The sequence below is a fragment of the Coregonus lavaretus genome (assembly GCF_964263955.1).
Source record: "Coregonus lavaretus genome assembly, chromosome: 16".
Classification (NCBI taxonomy): domain Eukaryota; kingdom Metazoa; phylum Chordata; class Actinopteri; order Salmoniformes; family Salmonidae; genus Coregonus; species Coregonus lavaretus.
The window spans coordinates 20,351,215-20,371,556 of record NC_140003.1 but is presented as its reverse complement, the minus strand read 5'-3'; the positions used below and the strand labels follow the sequence as shown (position 1 = coordinate 20,371,556).

The following is a 20,342-nucleotide window of genomic DNA, read 5'->3' as shown; positions in this document are numbered from 1 at the left end:
GTATTGTATGCCGTTGTTTGGTAATTGAACTTAATTTAATGGCGTAATATTAGCGATATTGTGTATACATATTTTTGATGTATCTGTGGACTCACCAATGTTCTGTTTGAAGGTGACCACTATTCTGTCTCCATCGTCCAGGGTCTCCCAGGCATGCTCAGCCCCTTGGCTGCAGCTGCCGATGAACAGAGAGATGATGTCGCACTTGCAGCTCTCATTGAACCCAGTCAGGACGAAGCGCCTGTTGTCCAGTTTCCCTTCCACAGCTGTCTCATTGTACACCTCCACAGAAATGCCATACTGATGCTCCTTCTTGGCAAGGACTTTCTCTGCATCTGACAGGAGGTACAGAATTTATTGTTGGGCATGATTGTCCAAACAGACTCAAGAAATAAACGCATATGATGTTCACCTGTTGATATAAGTAGATGACATGTAATGTAATGTAACAATGTCAATTCTCTAAAATGCAAAGACTCAAATAGCAGCCATTGTGTTCTTGTGACTGGGAAGGAAGCATTTCCTCATGACCCCTATTCCCAGCTGAGATGAGACATTCCATTTTACAGTCATAGCAAAGTAACCTCTGAATGATAAACAAGTATGACAGATCTAATTATAGTGTTTATTCCAACAGGTACAAAGTTGAAAAGTACAGTGATTACAGTAAAATAAATAAAAGTGTGTGGTTAACAACTCCTACATACAGTAAATCCACAATATAATATTAATTTGAGGAAAGAAGTTTTAAATTACATAAGTCTATGGAGAAAACAATAAACTTACCAGACTGAAAGGACAGTTTGAGGATCCAGCTATTCTTGCCATGTCTTGTAATGCTGACTCCTTCTTCTTCTGATGCAAACTGGTCAAAATACAATTTAAGGAGCTCCTTTTCGAGTTCCTTGGTGGTTCTAACAAGCAGTGAATATGTTTCTGCTTTTATATCCTTATCCTCCACTGAATCTGAAAAATAAACAGAAAGACACACATACACACACACACACACACACACACACACACACACACACACACACACACACACACACACACACACAGAGAGAGAGAAAGAGAGAGAGAGAGAGCATGAACATTAATGTGATTCCCATATTGATGTTATATATTGATGAATAAGTGTCTTTATGAATATCAATCTTACCTGCTTGACTGTCTGACACTGGCTGCTACATCACAGATAAAGACAGGCACCGAAAAACACAAATGAAGACATGTCAAAATATTGTAATATGGCAAACTTGATGCAATATAACAAATACACAAATAATCACCTTCTCTTCCGTGTTGGGTGCAGATTTCCCCACAAGAGTCAGATTGTCTCTTTTTGGGTGAGGTAAGAGAGGTGGTTTAACATTCTTCACTTTTGTTTCACCGCCATCCTCTTTCAGTTTCACTTGAAGCTCAACCACCCCAATGGGTTTTTTAAAATCTATCTTATGATCTCTTTTAGCCAACACTTTCTGCAGACCTGGGGAAAAGATAAAATAGCATCATTAGGTACAGTATATGTAGTCTAGGCCTAATTCATCCATTTTACAAAACCAGATTCTGCTGTTTTGGCTCCTAAAACATTACATTACTGAACACAATCTTGGTGCTTCGGATGTTTGTCAACAGTTAGATTGTTTACATTAACTGTTTATCACAATACTTCAGATATAGGCCTGAGCACAATAGATAAACGGTATAATTAGGCTAATTTATTCACAATCAGATTATGTGTCTAAAATGACAGTATGTAAATATTTTGATTTCAAAATATTTGAATAATTACATGCATCTTCGAGGTAAACAAGCAGAGCCTTCTTCTTGTCCCCAGGATAGTCTTGAATTTGTAATACCTCTCCTCCAGACCTCCTTTTGTTTTTGAAGTACAAATCCAATTTGGATCTAATTTTGTCTAGGTCGTCTGGCAGACCCTCCAGAATCACAGTTTTTTCCGTCATTATTCAATTAGGTCGACCTATATTGATTGAAGCATCATAATATTTGTATGCCTCTTTTTCAGAAACTTCGATTCCTCACCTGTCCTTTTGAAGTGACAGTTCGAATCTCAGTGGAACAACGATTATTTTTGCTAATATGTTGTGTTAAGCCCTTATGGTTGCGCCGTGCATAGTACATACAAAAACTTTCACTTTCGATTTACACCTCGTGACTTTGAGGAACTTGAAGTAAGTTTGATTGTAGCAGCTGCAGAAAATGGGTGACTCTTACCCCGCCAAGCCTGTTGTGAATGGAAAGGTAGCTAAAATCCTCTAGGTCTTTGGCAGTCATTTACATTGACTACTGATTTTCCTAAATTAATCAAATCTTACAAATAGATGGATCAGAGCAATGATGACTGTCTAAAGCCATGGAAGAGCTGGATAAATTGAGGGTAGATAGCCTATTTGCACATTGAAATAGATCAGCTATCTATTAAATTAAAGGTTTGTTTTAACATATATGTTTCTTTACTAATATGCAGACAAAACTTGAAAAGGCAGAGGACGAAAAATCTAGGCTGCAGTTGTCAAAACTGAAAATTCAAAGAAAAAGACTCAAAAAGATTTGGTAGTCCTTCAACAGCAGGGGGAGCAACGTTAGGATGAGTTCATTAAAACTGTGAGAGGGCCACAGGTAGGCATTTACCTGGCCATGCCAGAAATCTCTTTATTTAAAGCCATTTAGGGCAAGTTGTGTTCTCTGCAATAGGTTCATTCAGGTGAATAAGATAGAGGCTGTGGTGGATGATTCACATATGTTTTTTGCATGGTATTGTCTGTTACACAAGATGATATCTTGATGCTCGAGAGAGGTAACAAGGATCTGATGGAGAAACGGAAAAAAAGCCATTCTAAGCTACAGGCCAAGAGGACAGAGTCTGCTACACTCCAGGCTGGGATCACCTTCGAGGAGGATAAAGGTACAGGAATCAGGACGGCCAGATATGGTCCCTTTGTCTGCTCATGTTGGATTAGCCTTTGATATATAATAAAATAGATCACTTACTTTTGTGGCTTGATAAAGACAGGACAAATTAATGTATAGTAATGTACTGTACAAATCAGATTTGATCTTATTCCAGAGTTATCTATGTTCGTTGTATGTGTAATACTGGGTTCTCCTTTTTTCCCCAGTGGCAGCCCAGATCCTGAAGATGGCCAAGTGCACTGTGTCCTATGACAAAGACAAGGTGTATGTGAAGCCTAAAAGCCTTACACTGGACCCCTCTGTCAAGTTTGAGGTACAGTAGTTCACACAATTAATGTTATAATTAAGTACCTTGAAGACATTAAAGAGCGACTGCCTTTAAAAATAAATAAATCCTTTTGAAAATGGTTTATGTGGCATTGATTAGAGTCAGAAACAGTTATTCTAGTGTCAAAATTGACTACAAAGTGTAAATAGGATAATTTTGGTAATAAAGTCAGTCTCGTCTAAAACTGAGTTTGGAACATCTGTGCGTCACAATGGGTAAATGAAGGTTGGGTTTTTATTTGATGATGTCCATTTGCCAACTAACATGGGGTGAACAGCTGTGGCGATTGCTCTATCCAATAGCATAGACAGTGAGACACACCTGCCCAGCAGCTCCTACTTTGTTTACATGAGACAACACGTTGCACATTTTTGAACTTGAGAAATACTGCACCAAACAACTTAGTTAGATGTAAAATTGCGCAACTAAAACATCCTCGGCAAAAACGTCAAATTAATTACACGCAGCTGGGTCATGCAGCAAGACAATGATCCAAAACACACAATCAAGTCTACATGAAAATAGCTAAAAAGCAACAAATTGGAAGTTTTGGAATGGCCTAGTCAAAGTCCAGACCTAATCCCAATTGAGATGTTGTGGCAGGACTTGAAACGAGCAGTTCATGCTTGAAAACCCACACGTCACTGAGTTAAAGCAGTTCTGCATGGAAGAGTGGGCCAAAATTCCTGCACAGCGACGTGAGAGACTGATCAACAACTACAGGAAGCATTTGGTTGGAGTCATTGCAGCTAAAGGTGGCACAACCAGTTATTGAGTGTAAGGGGGCAATTACTTTTTCACACAGGGGAATTGGGTGTTGCATAACTTTGTATAAATATGTAATTGTTGTGTTATTTGTTCACTTATGATCCCTTTATCTAATATTAGGTTTTGGTTGAAGATCTGATAACATTCAGTATCACAAATATGCAAAAGTAGAGAAAATTAGAAAGGGGGCAAATACTTTTTCATAGCACTGTAGAAGACATCCAGGATGAGGAGGACTTGCAGGACTACCTGGAGATTGACTTCCAGAAGCCCAGTAACTACGGTGGGGAGGTGGAGTGCATCAAGTACATCTCCAGGGGCAAGGAGGTGAAAGCCTTCTTCACTGAGGATGCTGCTGAGATGGAGGCCTAACATTAACACTAACGGCCATCCTCTTACGGTACATCTATACTAACATTAACACTAACGGCCATCCTCTTACGGTACATCTATACTAACATTAACACTAACGGCCATCCTCTTACGGTACATCTATACTAATATTAACACTAACGGCCATCCTCTTACGGTACATCTATACTAACATTAACACTAACGGCCATCCTCTTACGGTACATCTATACTAACATTAACACTAACGGCCATCCTCTTACGGTACATCTATACTAACATTAACACTAACGGCCATCCTCTTACGGTACATCTATACTAACATTAACACTAACGGCCATCCTCTTACGGTACATCTATACTAACATTAACACTAACGGCCATCCTCTTACGGTACATCTATACTAACATTAACACTAACGGCCATCCTCTTACGGTACATCTATACTAACATTAACACTAACGGCCATCCTCTTACGGTACATCTACTCATGTTCCTCAGTACTTGGTACCACATGACTATGCCTTAGAAATTATCAGTGCTGATGCATTAATCAGCATTCACCATGAACTCGACACCCCACTGACATGCAGCACTATATGATGCCAAAACTGATATGTAAGTCTTATACAAAGTTGATACAAAGTTTAACAAGGCCAAACAACATGCATGATAGTGCCTTATGCATTGCCTTACGCCTCAAGCACTTAGATGCAGTGCCTTAGACCACTGCGCACATCGGGAGCCCAATATGAATATGATTATATGATCTTTGTTAGAAGGAGGCAAATAAAAATGCACAATACTATTGTTTACATCTAGGGATACTATGCCTCTTTTTCTGTGCCAAGCATCTTTGGTATGAATCAAGGTATTTGTTATGCTCAACTTCAAACCAAGGATTTTCATCTGTTATCATGAAATGAGTCATCAATATATTCTATGGATAACTTTATTGATCAGCATTAAAACCATAATACAATTGAGAATTGCATTGTCTAAGGTACCACTCAGCTCATAATGACTGCTGTAGGCCACTAGATGGTAGTGCCTTGTCATTATACAAACACTAGAAGAAACATCTTTACCAATTCAGCCATGCATCATAAACTGACCTTGAATGGGCTATTTCAGGTAATAAGCTATTCGTTACGTCAACATAGCAGGGATACAAACATCCCATAATGCTGATAATTTGATAGGAAATGCAATCATCAGAAATGCAAAGCATAGGCATCTAGGATACATGTAGGATACATTGTATGCGTTCCAAATGTATCCCAAATGGCACCCTATTCCATATATAGTGCACTACTTACAGTGCTCTGGTCTAAAGGAGAGCACTATTTAAAGGGAATAGGGTGCCATTTGGGACGTACACATTCTCTGTTATGGACACTCATAAATCCCACAGTGGCCTTTAAAGGTTTTTTTCATAATTGAAAGCCCTAAAACTGCAGTGATTGCCACCAATCACAGCATGCCATGTCATAAGTCAAGAAGTATGGCTATTCATAATATTTATTGATTTTCCCTGACTTAACCCTTACTGTAAATCAATCCCTGACATGAATATGGAGGTATTAAAGCACCGCCGCTGTTAAATCGTGGCCGCCACTGCAAAATATTTTGTATCACCAAGATATAAAAACTAGACGTCAGGGAGAATCCATTTTTTTTAAATGGCATGGGGTCCCCATTGATTTTGTTATGTTTGAGTCACTCAGATAGTATAAGAACATGGCAAAAGCCGTGGCTAATTGTGTTGAACTAGCTTTACAACTGTAAATGTTCTCTCCACCACATGGCAACATGTGTAGAATTGGAGGAAATTAGCTTTAAAACAGCAACATTTTGTCTCTGTGGCCAAGAGGATGGCCTCTAAAACCTCTCAATTGGCCACGCTTATAGCCCCCCCACGCTAACCTTGCCACTGCTGCTGAAAAAAATCCTAGGGGAAACACTGCTATGGCAGTCTGTGTGTGCTGTTCCATTGAGTTCAACACCAATGAGGACCAAAAGCAATGCCCAGTATAAGCTTACAGCCTGGCAAGATCTTTTGTCACTTTATAGTTTATATCTATCTTCCAGCCCTGGCTGACTCTTTGAGTGAGGTAATGAGAATTTACAGTACGAGACATTGAGGCTGTGTATGTACAGTGAGACGGTAGTAAGTCATGCTAGGGAGACTGAAAGTGAAATGGGGAGGAAAGATCCCTTAATGATTTAACCCGTCTGTCACTGCAGGCAGGCAGGTGCCTCAGAGAGAGAGGGACTCCTCCCTCTGGCTCACCTCTGCCTGCCTCCCCTATCCTACCTCCCCCTAACCCCCCTGCCTGCCTCAGTGCCTCCTCCTGTCTCCCCCTGCCTCTCCTCTCCTACAGCTCCTAATTGGTTGAAAGGTGGCTGCTTGTCCCTAAATCCCTGGGTTCTATAGAGTATGATACATGTTACAGGCCAGTGTGAGTTAAGAATGTCAGAATAGACACATTTGTCCAAATCTCTCCAGGTGATATCTTGGGGGATAGGAAGGATGAAGCCAGACTTTCATAGCCCAGAGCGTGATCTTTTTCTTCTTCCCTTTTACCCTTTTTTTTACCCCTTTAACAAACATATTAGGTGGTTGATTAGGTGATTGATGCACTCTAGAGATTTGCACTGTGACAGAGTAAGAGAGGCTGAAAGAGTGTGAAACAGGGAGAGAAATTGAGAGAGGGGGAGAAACAGGAATCGAAAGATAGTGTGACAATTGAAGTGCTTCCAAACGGCACATCACCACCCCTGATTCGATTCCCTGTGTTTGAGTGGTAAGGGATATTCCTCAATAAAACCTTTATCTCATTTTGGCAAGACAAGCCGCTGGCACTCTGAATGGAGCCAAAATAAGCCAAATACATTTCCTGGCGAGGATTATTTAGCCTTCACTCAGTCACTCAAATAAGATGAATGTCTCCCCATAGTGAATAATGCATGACTGAAGTGGTCTGCAGGGCCAATTTTGATGGCCCGGCCTGCTGATACAAAACCACTTACTGGCCCATTTGATGCATATTGCTTTGGAGTCCAGGGACTGATGAGGATTGGAAAACAGGACTTAACTAGATCCATTACTCCACCAGTGTAATGGCAACATATTGGCCACCCTAAAATAGGGAGCTATCTAATCTAGCTCCCTTGGCTCAGACTGTGTTGTTCTTTACCCGCCAAATGAGCTGATGGATACACAAATGAAGGGAGAGCGAAGGGCCCGAGAAGGGAGACACTGTCTGAGCAGTGCAGTCTGGGAGGACGGCAGAGGGGTGTGATTGAATGACTACAGAACCCGAATGTGCTGGGGTCAGCTACTAACTCCTCTAAGGTCACAGACAGTGGTTCGGCTGAACATCAGATGGATTTATGATCCTTTGCGGCCCACTTATTCTCACAAGTCAGTCACCACACTGGACACAGGTGTAGGGTCCTCTTAACGACAGATAGTGACAGAGGACGAACAACTTCGACCTTCAGAGCTCTAGGTGACATCCATCCCTCTGTGACAGAACAGTCACATTCATCCATTCCATATCCATCTTCTGTCTCGTTTCTGTCTGGCGCTGTCACATTGTGTACAGACTACTCAGAGTATTGATTACAGTGATATACCTACTGTAGCCTGAATATCCATCCACATCGCTCCAGCCAAAAGCCACACCCACTAGTGTTTGTTCTCCACGATGAGTCTGCATTTGCTTTCCTCCCCGACTCTTTTAGAATGCGAACACATTCTGACCGTTCTGATTGGAAACAAGCTATACAAAACAAACAGATGTTGTGGGGGGGGAGCGTTGCACAAGACATAAATGCTTCACACTTCAATATGTTTTAAGGAGAGCATAGACAAGTGCTCTAACCAGGTCTCTCCTTCCTTTCCCCTCTCTTATTGCTCTCTGAGTTCTGTTCATTACTCATAAGGCCTTTTAACACACATCTGTCCCTCTGTTTTATGTCCATATCCCAAGACCATGGCTACAGTCAGACTAATAGAACCAGCCCAGGTTAGATAGCCGCCTCTCTCTCTCGCTCTCTCTTTCTCTATCCCTCTCTTTCTCTTCCTCTCTCTCATTTTTACATTTTTCTTTCTCAGTTTTTCCCTCCCTCTTCATCTTTCTTTCCCTTCTACTCTTTCAATCACTTTCACTCCTCTCTATTCTTTTCTCTCTGGACTTCAGGGTCAGGGCTGATACAGGTCTGAGAGGCTCTCATGCTGCTGTTCTAGTTTGATCCTCTTAGGAATGACTGTAATCTATGAAAACAAACAGAAATCAATTATATTTTTAAAGAGGACGAGATATATTTTTTGAGATGATTAGATATCGATCCCTCCTCAAGTCTTCTTAGGTGCGTAGACATACAGCATATTGCAGTGAGAAAGAACATTGCCATGTCTGTCGATATGTTTAGCCAGCAGCATACCACCCTGCATCCCACTGCTGGCTTCCTTCTGAAGCTATGCAAGGTCGGTCCTGGTCGTTCCCTGGACGGGTGACCAGATGTTGCTAGAATAACTGTTGGAGGTCCAGTAGGGGGCACTCTTCCCTCTGGTCTAAGGAGAGCCGAATGCCTCAGGGCAGTTAAGGGGACATTGGCCTGCGTAGTGTGCTGTCTTTCAGATGGGATGCTAAAACGGGTGTCCTGACTCTCTGTGGTTACCAAAGATCCCATGGCACTTATTGTAAGAGTAGGTGTGTTAACCTCAATGTCATGGCAAAATGTCCAATATGGCCACCTAATCATCACCAGCTTCCAATTGAATCATTCATCCCCTCTCCTGCAACTCTTTCCCAGGTTGCTGCTGTAAAATATAATTTGTTCTCAGTCAACCTACCTGTCAAAATAATGGTCAATACAACTTTAATACATGGTTTCTAGGAATCCATTCTGTTTAAATATGCTATGTCGATTTGCCAGGACTTTTCCGATAGGGGTAAAGGTTGCTGTGCTCTGAGGTGATGTTTTGTAGATGGTGGAAGCCATCATGCCAGTCCCTGGGGGAATAGCTAGAGTCATGCCTAATATCCTCATTCCTTTCTATCTTCATTATATAGTCCTACTACTGAAGAGACTGGCTATGATGGACACTCTTGAATTATTTATAAATTGATGGAAAGGAATTACAAAAAAGGATTACAAAATTGTCTCGAGTGACCAGACACTGTCATTCTATTTGTTTCACACAGACTCTGCAGTTCAAATGTTTCCCTATTTCTGCAGTGTGAGTTGATTAGATGAATAAAGATGGTAGTCTAGCACTGCAACACTGAAATTAATGAGATTGGACTCATTATTGTTACACGTAGCATTTATTTGAAACATCAAAAGCGTCAAGTAATGAGCGTCTCTTTTGATAAACAGCTGAGCTACACACACTGATTAAGCTATATATTTTTAGACAACTTTTCAGTTGAATACTATAGTTTTCCCCAAGAATAGGATACTTCTTTTGAATGCACTCTTAAGATTTTAAGATTTCAAACTGCTGACATTTGTTCGAGAAAGATTTGAACTTTGTGACATTTAGAAAACTGGATCCTGTGTTAAAAATCAGCTATGGTGAAATTATCTTTTAATACTAAAATCTAATCCAAAAAAGCATTGCCTCATTGGCGTTATATGAGTATCTGCAGCTTCATAGCCCTCCTAAGACTCTTCAAAAAGAAATGTACTCCATTCCTTCAAGTTTAATATGAAATCTGACTCCTCTTCAACTTCCAGCACTGATGCTCCATCCAGCCTCCACCTTATCCAGGGCTCTGGTCAAAAGTAGTGCACTTTATAGGGAAAGGGTGCCATTTGGGATGCAGAATAATGTGTTGGCTTATCAGACACTCATTGTATGTGACTGCTCCTTCTCATTAGTTCAGGCCTGGATGCTAGGCCTGGAGGCTCCAGAGCTGATTTTGGAATAACAGTGACTTCACTGCATGGGCTGCCACCGGCCAGACGGGAGACAGGAGAGGGCCTCGTTAGAGGGAACTTTTCAAACGCAATCAAGGTTTGAAAAAGGAGGGACACAAATATTTTAGGGTGGGAAACTGTTGCCCCTTTGGAGCGCTTCATAGAATGATAATCACTATTATGCAGATAATTAGATATAATCTAAAGCTTGGTGCTTGGTTAGCTGATTCATGAGAAATATGGCTGAGGTACAGATGTATGAAGTGTCTGAAAACAATAGACTCTCAGTGCTGTTTCTTTTCTTTTATCTCAAATTTACATTTCTGTCCACTTCTTTCCATTCTATGCCTCAGTTCAATGGTTGCCCTGGCAGTGTCATAGAGCATGTTAATGAGGCGTTTCAGCCGCTGACTGCTCGGAGATAAAGAGGATTCATCTGCTATGGTACGTTGTTTAAATGTCCCTAGCGGGAAGGGACAGGTCACTGTGGAGACCCCGAGCATCAGTGCTATGTCATCCCTGTATTTGGCACCATATCTGCCCTGAGCATCCCTTCCTCTGTTGTACAAAAGTGCAGAGGTCTCCTCCTGTCTTAGAAATTGGGCATAAACTATTGTGAAAGTTAATTAGGCAAATGGCAATGAGTTATTTTAGCACAAGGCCAACAGGTTTATCGGTGCTCGCTGTATAACATGGAAGACTATTTACCCATGCCCGAAACATCACACTTAATCACATAAAGATATGAACATGCATATTTTTCACCACTTACATCTCATATACAAGCTCATTCATATTTCATACATTTTCTGTTCTATTGATGAATACATACCCACATGCACACAGTTATAGACATCTGGAGAGTGGGAGGAGACGGTGAGGGCTGTGGAGAGGGTGTAGTGTTTACAACAACACCTGGAGCCTGTGACGGGTGTAACAGAGCACACTAGCACAGACAGAACTGCTGCGGTAATTGCTCTCACACTACATCAAACACTGTCAGACCGTCTAACTGAATCCTAGACCGCGTAAACACACACACACACACACACACACACACACACACACACACACACAGGCTATTCCAAGCAATGGTGCCTAGAGAGAAATAAAACACATATGCAGTAGATGGATACATCGTTCTCTTGAGCATGGCGTTTAGCTCATTTAAAAGCAACAGGCATCAAAGATCAACATTGCATTTCAGATGTGTGTATTAAATCAATCCCGTATTTCTTGCCAGGGTTATGATATTGGGGCTGTCTGATAAGAGCCAGGGTAATGGTTTGCATATGGACTGCTTCCTGTTCGCTCCCCCCTCCGCACCACCGCACCTCCCCTGATTTCCTTCTTCAACAGTAATGGCTACCAAATGGTACCCCTGACACCCCCTCATACTAAATAGTAAAGGAGCAAATGTGCCAATGGGTTTTCTGCTGCTGTTGCAGATGTCTGTCTGGCTGGCTCTGACCTTCAGGGCTAGCTAAGTCAGTCATTTATGTTGGTTTCCTGAAATCAGACATAGCTCAAGGAAAGTGAATTTCATGCCTCTGGTTTATAAATTTGCAGAGCAGAGTAAATGATGTGTTGATACATTAGAATCAGATTGACGCTATAAGCACACCTTGTCTGGAAGTGTAAGCTCTTATGTAAGCTCACGGATGGATTCTGCATTTAACCAGAACTCGGTGCCTAACCAGCCCATAATAGAGAAAATCAATGAAATGATTAGAATGACATGGCATACTTCCTCTGTATACTTTCTTTGTAAACACACACAATTTTTTCACATGCTGTTTTGTTTCACATGCATTATAGTTTCTGGCTGAAAGGAAATTAAAAGCATTTGCAGCCTGTGATCAGCGGTTTTAATTTGTCATGAGGAAATTGCAGGTCAGTTGTAAAACCCGCCAAATGGCAGTCAATGTCACCAGCGGCCAGGGCTCTGTGACATTGGCATGCCAAATCTGTGCTACATCCCAAATGGCACCCTATTCCCTATATAAATTGGGAGTAGGGTGCAATTTGGAATTCAGCCTAGACCTGGGCCTGGCTGTGGAGGACAGAAGCTCCATGCCTCAGACACAAAGGTTGCCCAGCCCAGCCAGCCCCCCTGTTAGCTGGATGACAGATGGTGCTAGGCCGTCCCTGGGTCCTGGAATGCATATCCGGTCCAGTCAGACAGGACCCCACTGCAGCCCTAAAACAGTCCCGGAGGGAAGGGGGGATAGGGGGGTTGTGATGGAGGTGTTAGTAGGGTTGGGGGACCAAGGTCCTGGGGGGAAGTTGGGGGCGCTATCGCCTGGGCTGAACTTGATGGATGTCCTCTCCTTCCTCCCCCACCCTGGTTTGAGGTATAGAGTGGATGGAGGTGGACTGAGGTGGATGGTGGAACGGGAATGTCAGGGTATTGTCAGAATGAGTGAGCGTGTCAACTAGTGATGTGCAGTTCGCGAACGATTCGTTCTTTTTGAACTACTCTTTTTACCGACTCCAGAGTCATGATTGGTTTTTCTGAGTTCATTTTAGTGGTTCGTTTTTAGTGGTTCGTCCTGCTGGCCGCAATGAGTCCTACAGCAGGATTGACACACGTTTCTCCGGCTCAGTGGCTCCAAAGACGTGCTCCGACCAACAACTGTCTGTCTTATATGTGAGTAAAATAGATCATACTGCCAGGTATCATAGAGAAGAAAAATACATGTTTAGAACTATTGATCACATGGTGCAGGAATGAATGCAATTAAATGATTATTGAATGTTATGATGAACACAGCTTTATGGAACTGAAACATACACAGCCTCTGCTTAACAAACTCGATTCGAGAACTAATCGTTTGGGGGGCTGCAGTTAGCGAACGATATTGTGCTTATATCGCCAAGCAATGCATTTCGCCAAGAATCGTTCACAATCTAGTCCAGTCACGTTTTCATTTTAGTCATTTAGCAGATGCTCTTATCCAGAGCGACTTACAGTTAGTGAGTGCATACATTTTCATACTGGCCCCCCGTGGGAATCGAACCCACAACCCTGGCGTTGCAAGCGCCATGCTCTACCAACTGAGCTACAGAGAGATGTGTTATTGACAGTTATTGTGATGAATCTTGCAAAACTTAGCTATTTCTGCCAGCTGCAAAATAAAAATGTGCTATATTGTAACAATTCATAAAAAAATTTTGTTGCTATTTGGCCTTAATTTAAGGTTAAGGTTAGGCATTAGGGTTAACAGTGTGGTTAAGGTTAGGGTTAGCTCTAAAATCTGTTTTTATGACTGTGGCTGTACCAGCTGTTGACTACTCTACAGAGCTGCCTCAAGGGCAAGATTCATGACAATAAATTCCAACCTGCACAACTTGACCTTGTTTCAAATGTATCAAGAAAGTATCTTATTTGTATGCCTAGCAATCAACAAATGTACATTGTTTAAAGCACACTTTTACAAGTCTCAGTCACAAATGACAGCACCAATAAGCCCCCTATGGTGAATGTGAGGCTTGTAGAATCATGACTCTTTCGAGTTTTCAGTTCATCGTTCACTGGTAGGGGGTCGTGTGTTCTCTGGGCATTACTGAATCACGTTGTCCTCAGGACACCGTTGTAAATGAGACACTGGTCTCAATTGGGTTCCCCTGAATAAATAAAAGTTAATAAAAAATTCATGAAATGAGTCGAAAGATTTGTTATTTTGATTGAACGAGTCGAAAAGATCTGGGTCAGTAAAAAGAGCCAAACTTTCCATCACTACTGTCGACTCCTGACAAGGCACTTTATCACATGCATGGACCCCATGGACCTGCTCACATTGCCTGGTCCCTGAGATGTTATAACTACCATAGCAATCGAGGGTTGGGACTACATTTCCACTGCTCATTGTAAGGACACAGGGCAGGCCATGTTGGTCTGTGTGGGTGGGCTTGAAGCTCAGTGGAAGCGGTGCAGACAGATTAATGTCGTTATTCTGTCACACCTCAGTGTCTCACACCTTGGTGGCACAGTATAATCTTTATGTATCACTTTCACATTGCTGCTCATGCCATAAGACTGCTAAACTGCAAGACTGCTACTGGCGATATATTCTTCACATGTATGATTGTGCACATGTATTCAGCTCAGTGTTGTGTACATACACATTGCATGTAGTTGGGGGTAAAGCCATCTGTTGTAATTGAGGGGTTAGGGGGTAGACTCATTTCTACATTCCATTCACGTTGATGGTTGGAGGCAGGTCATGGCTGACACTTTGTTTGGATTGGCCGCAGAAAGGGAGGGGGCTTCCTGATTGGTCTTTGACCCTTTCCTGTCAGTTCAGGTGAAGGCAATAATTGGACACTCAGGAAAAACAAACACGATCCAGATTAAAGACCAAGACAGGACCCGCCCGATGGAGGAAAGCAGGAAAAAAACACAGTCCATCATTAGTGGATGATTTCTACTGTTGACACACATGCACAGGTCACAGCTCCGATTAGCCCCTGGCTAAACCTAAATATCAGATCACAGAAATTATTGGCAGATCGATAATGATCTGTCTGTATGACAGGAGGCAATGGAGGTAGAGGATTAGCTTGAGATGTGCTGGTGAATAAACCATGTTGACTGCTTTGTCTTCCCCAAAGCCATTCCATTGACATGTAGGGCAAGGTTGCTGTATGCTTTCACCTTTTGTTTTGACCCTATGGCACTGAGTGGTTGGGGGAGGAGTATAACCTAGCCCTGGGTTTCCCAAACATAAGCCAGCCTGTGGCTTGTACAATAGTTGCTAAAGGTTATCGTATTGTATAATTTGGACAATACCAACTCTAATTTCAATGTTCTCTCTACCATTTGGATGCTCACTGTTCCCCACATCTTCCAAACCCTCCAGAAATACTGAAAATAAATGAGTACCGGATTTAGCAACATGACTCAGACAGTTGTTAAAATCACAGAACTATTCTAGAAGGATGATTAACTTCCCATCACATTCTTCTCAGCAGACCAGATTATGTTTTGAAATACTGCAATTTTGATCGCACACCCTATAATTTCAACACGCAACACCAAAACACTGGAAACCTTTTCCTTCAAGGATAAGTAGTGTGCTTTAAATTCCATCAGTCTGCGTCTCTACTGTGACAGAAAAAACGGACTATGGCGCTTAAATATACACAATGCAATGCAAAAATATGATCCTAAACATGACCCTGAAGAAATATACAATACATTCCCTTAATATATTTGGACAAGGCTCTGATGAAGTCAGTGATGGTACAGTATGGCTACGTCCCAAATGGCACCCTTTTCCCAATAGAGTGCACTACTTTTGACCAGGGCTTTGGTCAAAGGCAGTGCACAATATAGGGAATAAGTTGCCATTAGGGATGCAAGCAGTGTCTCCTCTCATCTGGCCAATGCCGTATCACCGTCCTCAGCATGAATATTTAAAACAGTGATTTAGATGCAAATGAGATGATGTGTGCAATGCATTACCTGGCAACGTTCCTTCTTTTTCCACCCTGAAGCTGCCTCCTTGCACCCCATTGCACCAACATCGCACAGTTACAAAACAGTGTTTTTGTCAGCTACTCCCTCTCTGAATGAGATAATTAAATGAGATTGGTTAAGGTCTGTGGCGTCTCTAATGATTGAGATGGGGCTAGATATTCACCTCTTTGCCAGCGGTATCAATTTGGCATGAATTTTCCTTGTGGGATGGGACAATAAAAAGTGAATGTTGCACATATGCAGCTGACGTCATAATGCCAAGGCAGTCCCTTAAACACACAGATGATGTTTGACTGAGAAATGTTTCTGATTTAGGCACAATACTCTTCGGTGAGTCATCACTCGCTTACACATTGGTATTGTCCGTTATTGGCCTGCCGAGTGAAAAGTCTCTGCTTACAGTGAGTAACCATTCAGACAGCATAAACACCATACTTCAACACTGCTTTTTTTCTTCTCATCCTAAAAAGACAAACTACTCTGTAACCAATGGGTAATTGGCGTCTAATTGAAGGGTAAGAATGTAGTGAAACATCACACTAGTAAACAACAAATATAGTGTTGTTTGACACGTGCCTGGTTGGTCAGAAACAGAGAGTAAGGCTGAGGAGGAGGTCTGCTCTGGTGGTTTGTTGGCTGAGGTCTTTGCCTGGGTCTCTGTCTGTGTCTCCGTCTCTCTGTAAAATCACTCTTTGAGTTCCTCTGTGGCATGTGGCCCCCGTCCCAGAAGCCTTGACTGTCTGGGGACCCACTGAGTGTAAACAACCTCCTCCTGGGTAGCTGACATCAGACCCGAGCCAGGGGCTGGGGCGAGAGGATAGGCTGATTGGACCAATGCTTTCCAGAACTCTCACAGAGTGCTGCAGCAGCTGCCAAATCAGACGATCAGGGAGAGGAGCTTTGGGACTGTCTGTGAGGAACATTGAGCCTGAATGGAAAAGGAAAGCCTGTTTGAGAACTTCTATTTTACTTCTAGCATTTGGAAAAGCTATAGAATGTCAACATTCTTGTCTTGTTGATTGTTGTCGTAAAAGCTGAAATGGGCAGTAAGTGAATAAAGATTGATCTAACAACCGAACGCTCACATTTACACTCAGCTTTTACCTTCCTAGTCCCCCATACTCAGAGGAAATGTACAGGCAATCAGTAGGGATGTAACGATTCATCGATACGCATCAGTCCCAGATTCAAATGTTTAAGATACAAGTGCATAGGTCCGTGGACCACAAACCGATCCAAATGTAGCATTCATCGGTCAGAAAATCGATTCAAACTTTACAAATCACAGATTCACTCAAATGATTTGCTCATATTATATATCTTCCAGAAATACCGATCATCTTTTGTGACAGCTGATGCCTCTCCTTAAGTGTCGAACTGGATGCAACTGTGTTGACAGTCATTGATCTTCAACTAATTTTGCATGCCGAACAACCCCATGCAATATCAGTAGCCTAGTCAAACTGCGCACTGTGCCCAGCTTCACGCGCTGACCAACGCAAGGTATGCGGCCTGTTCCTGATCTTGCACATCTGCGCGGCACCTTCAGCATTCAAATGCTAAAATGGCTTGCGTGATATTAGGCTTTATTAGTTGAGTGACAAACTATGTAATTTGCTAGGCTATTGTTATCTGTGCGCTATTGAAAATTGTTTTACTGGAATAAAAGTAAGTTACCGGAGACACAACTCTCGTTTGGCTATACCTGCAAACGGGGCTTACAATTGATTTTATTGTGATTGTTCAGGTTCACCATCAGCAATAGTTTTGGTAGTTTTGCTTTAAATAATCAGTGTAAATAGTCATTCGTATTTATATATATACAGGGTAAAGTTGATAATTTCATAACGAGGACAGCAATCACTTTTGCGAGGGCCCCCTGCATGGCCGAAGCGAGAGAAGAGAAGATCACGCTGTAAAAATGTCCAAACGGTCAAAACCATTCGATTTTGAGATGGGAGGTGAAATCCAAAGTTGTGCTATATATTCATTGGCTATGTCATAACTAATTTGTAAACAATAGATATTGATACATTACTAGCTCAAACACCCCCCCCCCCCAATCTGATAGTTGTATTGGGGTGGTAGTGCCTAGTCTTCCTTATGGCTCAGATCAGGTGCCTACAGAGTACATACACCATAGACATACATCAGACAGATCCAGCTCAGAAAGGCCCAACTCATGAGCTCCATCAGCAGCAGATGTTAATTTAGACTGGAAAATGAATGTGTTTATGCAACAGATGTTAGTGCATCGAATCGTATTGCATCTAACCGAATCGCAGCGATTCATTCTCTAATCAAACTGAATCGCACCGAATCGGTTAAAACTAAAACGTATCGGTGCCCATGTATCTAGATACGTATCGAATATTCTTGAAATGGAAAGATGCACATCCCTAGCAGTCCGATATCTAAGAGTTTCTAATTATTACGTATCATACAGCCAAGGAGACTTCAAAACGTCCAATGATTATTTCCTTATCCATTAGGGAATAGCTATAACGAGCAGTTCCACTAGCCTGCTAGCTCGTATGTTTGACATCTAGTGGATAGGGCTGACAATGACATTGATATTTCCTCAGGGCGAAGGGCTTAAGTCAGTTCACTGTAAACTGTTCCCTCAGTAACTGTTGTCTGGTGCTTTTGACAGACCTACCTTTTCGCTTGCCCATTTTCAAACACTTGGCCAAAGGGAGAGTTTATGCGTGAGAGAGAGAGCGGGAGGGAGGGAGGGAGAGAGAGCATCTGTTTAGAGTTTCTGTTCGTCAGGAAGGAGAGAGAGAGGACTGTAAGTCATGCATGTCATACATTATAAAAAGGACCTCTGCACCATTAATCTGCACGCTGGAGGAATTTACAAGCAACAGAAACCTGAGTCTGACCAATGATTCTCATGGGGTAGCTGCATTCCCAGGCAGTAGGATGGTGTGTGTGTGTGTGCGGGCAGAAGTATGTGGACTTGGTTGGTGGGGTAGTAGTAGTGGGTAGTCAGTGTTCACCACTCTCATATCTGATATAAGGCTTTATCTACCATGGATTTATCTGAGCTGTCAAACATGCTAGAAACACAGTATGCGCAACATAGTGTGTCTACATGTGAGCAGGAGTTGGTAGCTCCTAGTGCTCTGTAGTGCTGTTTGATTAAAACACATGCCGTAGAGACGGGAGGACACTGAACTTGGGGATGTTTACGGTCAAAACATTCATCTGGAAACTCATCAGACCTCAGCTGCAGATTTGGACATTCCACCAAGCGGTATCTAAAAAGGCATCTGCAGAAACTTTTTGACAACAGAACTGGTGCAGTGGAGGAGAGGAGAGTGACCTTTACCAAATGGGAAAGGTGTCTGAGTACGCTGCTGTCTGACAACACACCGGATGGGACCTGTCAACCTGATAAACTCTGTTGCTGTGGATACTAAAGGTGTCTGTTTAGTTCATCTGTGTCCGCATCCTGGTTCCTTCATTAGGGGGGTCATTCCACGAAATGAGTCCCTTTTGGGTAGTGTAACTTGGTGAAAATAAACTTGATTTCACCTCATTTTAACATTCTGTCATGAAGAGCACATGTTCAACTTAATTAAAAAAAAAAATCCCATCTCAAGAGGTTAAATAAAAAAATACTATAGTAAGTGCCTATTAAGTGCAAAATAAAGTAACAGGGTTGACGATTTAATATTAAATCAGCCATTAATCCCCTGGTGACAGGGGAAATTGAAGCTTGTTGTGTGCAACAGGGAGGGGCAATTGAATGCAAGCTTCACACACACACAAAAATTGTTTAAACATTTCTAACCTGTCTATCTATGGGTAACAGGTCCAACCCACTCTGTTTTCCATCACAAAACACCAGAACATGGCCAAAAAGAGTTGAACCAGCGCACCCACTTTTACACTATGATTTGACTATTAGATGTTCAATGTTTTGTTTAAATGGAATAGTTTCACCATATTAAAACAAGTTCACATAACATACAATCTTCCCAGCTCTGCAGATTTTGCTGCAAAGAGATTATTTGTTTTGGTACTGTCCATTTGTAGCTTGTTTTTGGACACAGGTCCAGGAATGGCTAAAGGATTGCAATATTTACCTGGAGCTAACCCTGCAGATAGCATTACTGGGTGATCTGAAAAGTCATAGTCAATCGATCAATAATATAATAATACTTTAGCAAAAATGTTTATTTTCAATTTACAATCTGTAGAAACAATGAGAATAGAAAGGTTCAGAACTTTTGTAAAACATCACAGTACAGTTGAAAAATATATGGCAAATAGAAATCCAATATGGATGGTGTTAAGAGATAGATGGGTGGTGTTGAATGAAGTTGAAGGATGGGACTAATAACAACTAACAACAACTAATAACAACAAGATAACTAATAATGCAAGCATACTGTGTCCATAATAAGTATATAGGTTATAGGTTGAGAGCTTTTGTGAAAGAGCACAGTTAGAAAGATATGGCATATAGAAGCAAACCGGATGGACATCATGAAAATGATCGGAGAGGTTGAGGGTAGAGGAAGTTCAGGAGTAAA

The 20,342-nt window shown here is 41.8% G+C and overlaps 1 protein-coding gene across 1 annotated transcript in view; it reads right to left on the bottom strand.

The window, feature by feature from the left end:
* Nucleotides 1–2,107, bottom strand: part of LOC311143618 (protein mono-ADP-ribosyltransferase PARP14-like) — a 30,154-nt gene extending 28,047 nt beyond the window's left edge. The window contains exons 1-5 of the mRNA XM_084179473.1: nucleotides 1,793–2,107; nucleotides 1,290–1,486; nucleotides 1,160–1,184; nucleotides 787–966; nucleotides 96–335 (exon numbers count right to left, since the gene is read on the bottom strand). Of these exons, the coding sequence (XP_084035599.1) occupies nucleotides 96–335; nucleotides 787–966; nucleotides 1,160–1,184; nucleotides 1,290–1,486; nucleotides 1,793–1,964 (814 nt within the window). The 5' untranslated portion in view covers nucleotides 1,965–2,107. The remainder of the gene's footprint in view (nucleotides 1–95; nucleotides 336–786; nucleotides 967–1,159; nucleotides 1,185–1,289; nucleotides 1,487–1,792) is intronic.
* Nucleotides 2,108–20,342: the final 18,235 nt, after the last annotated feature.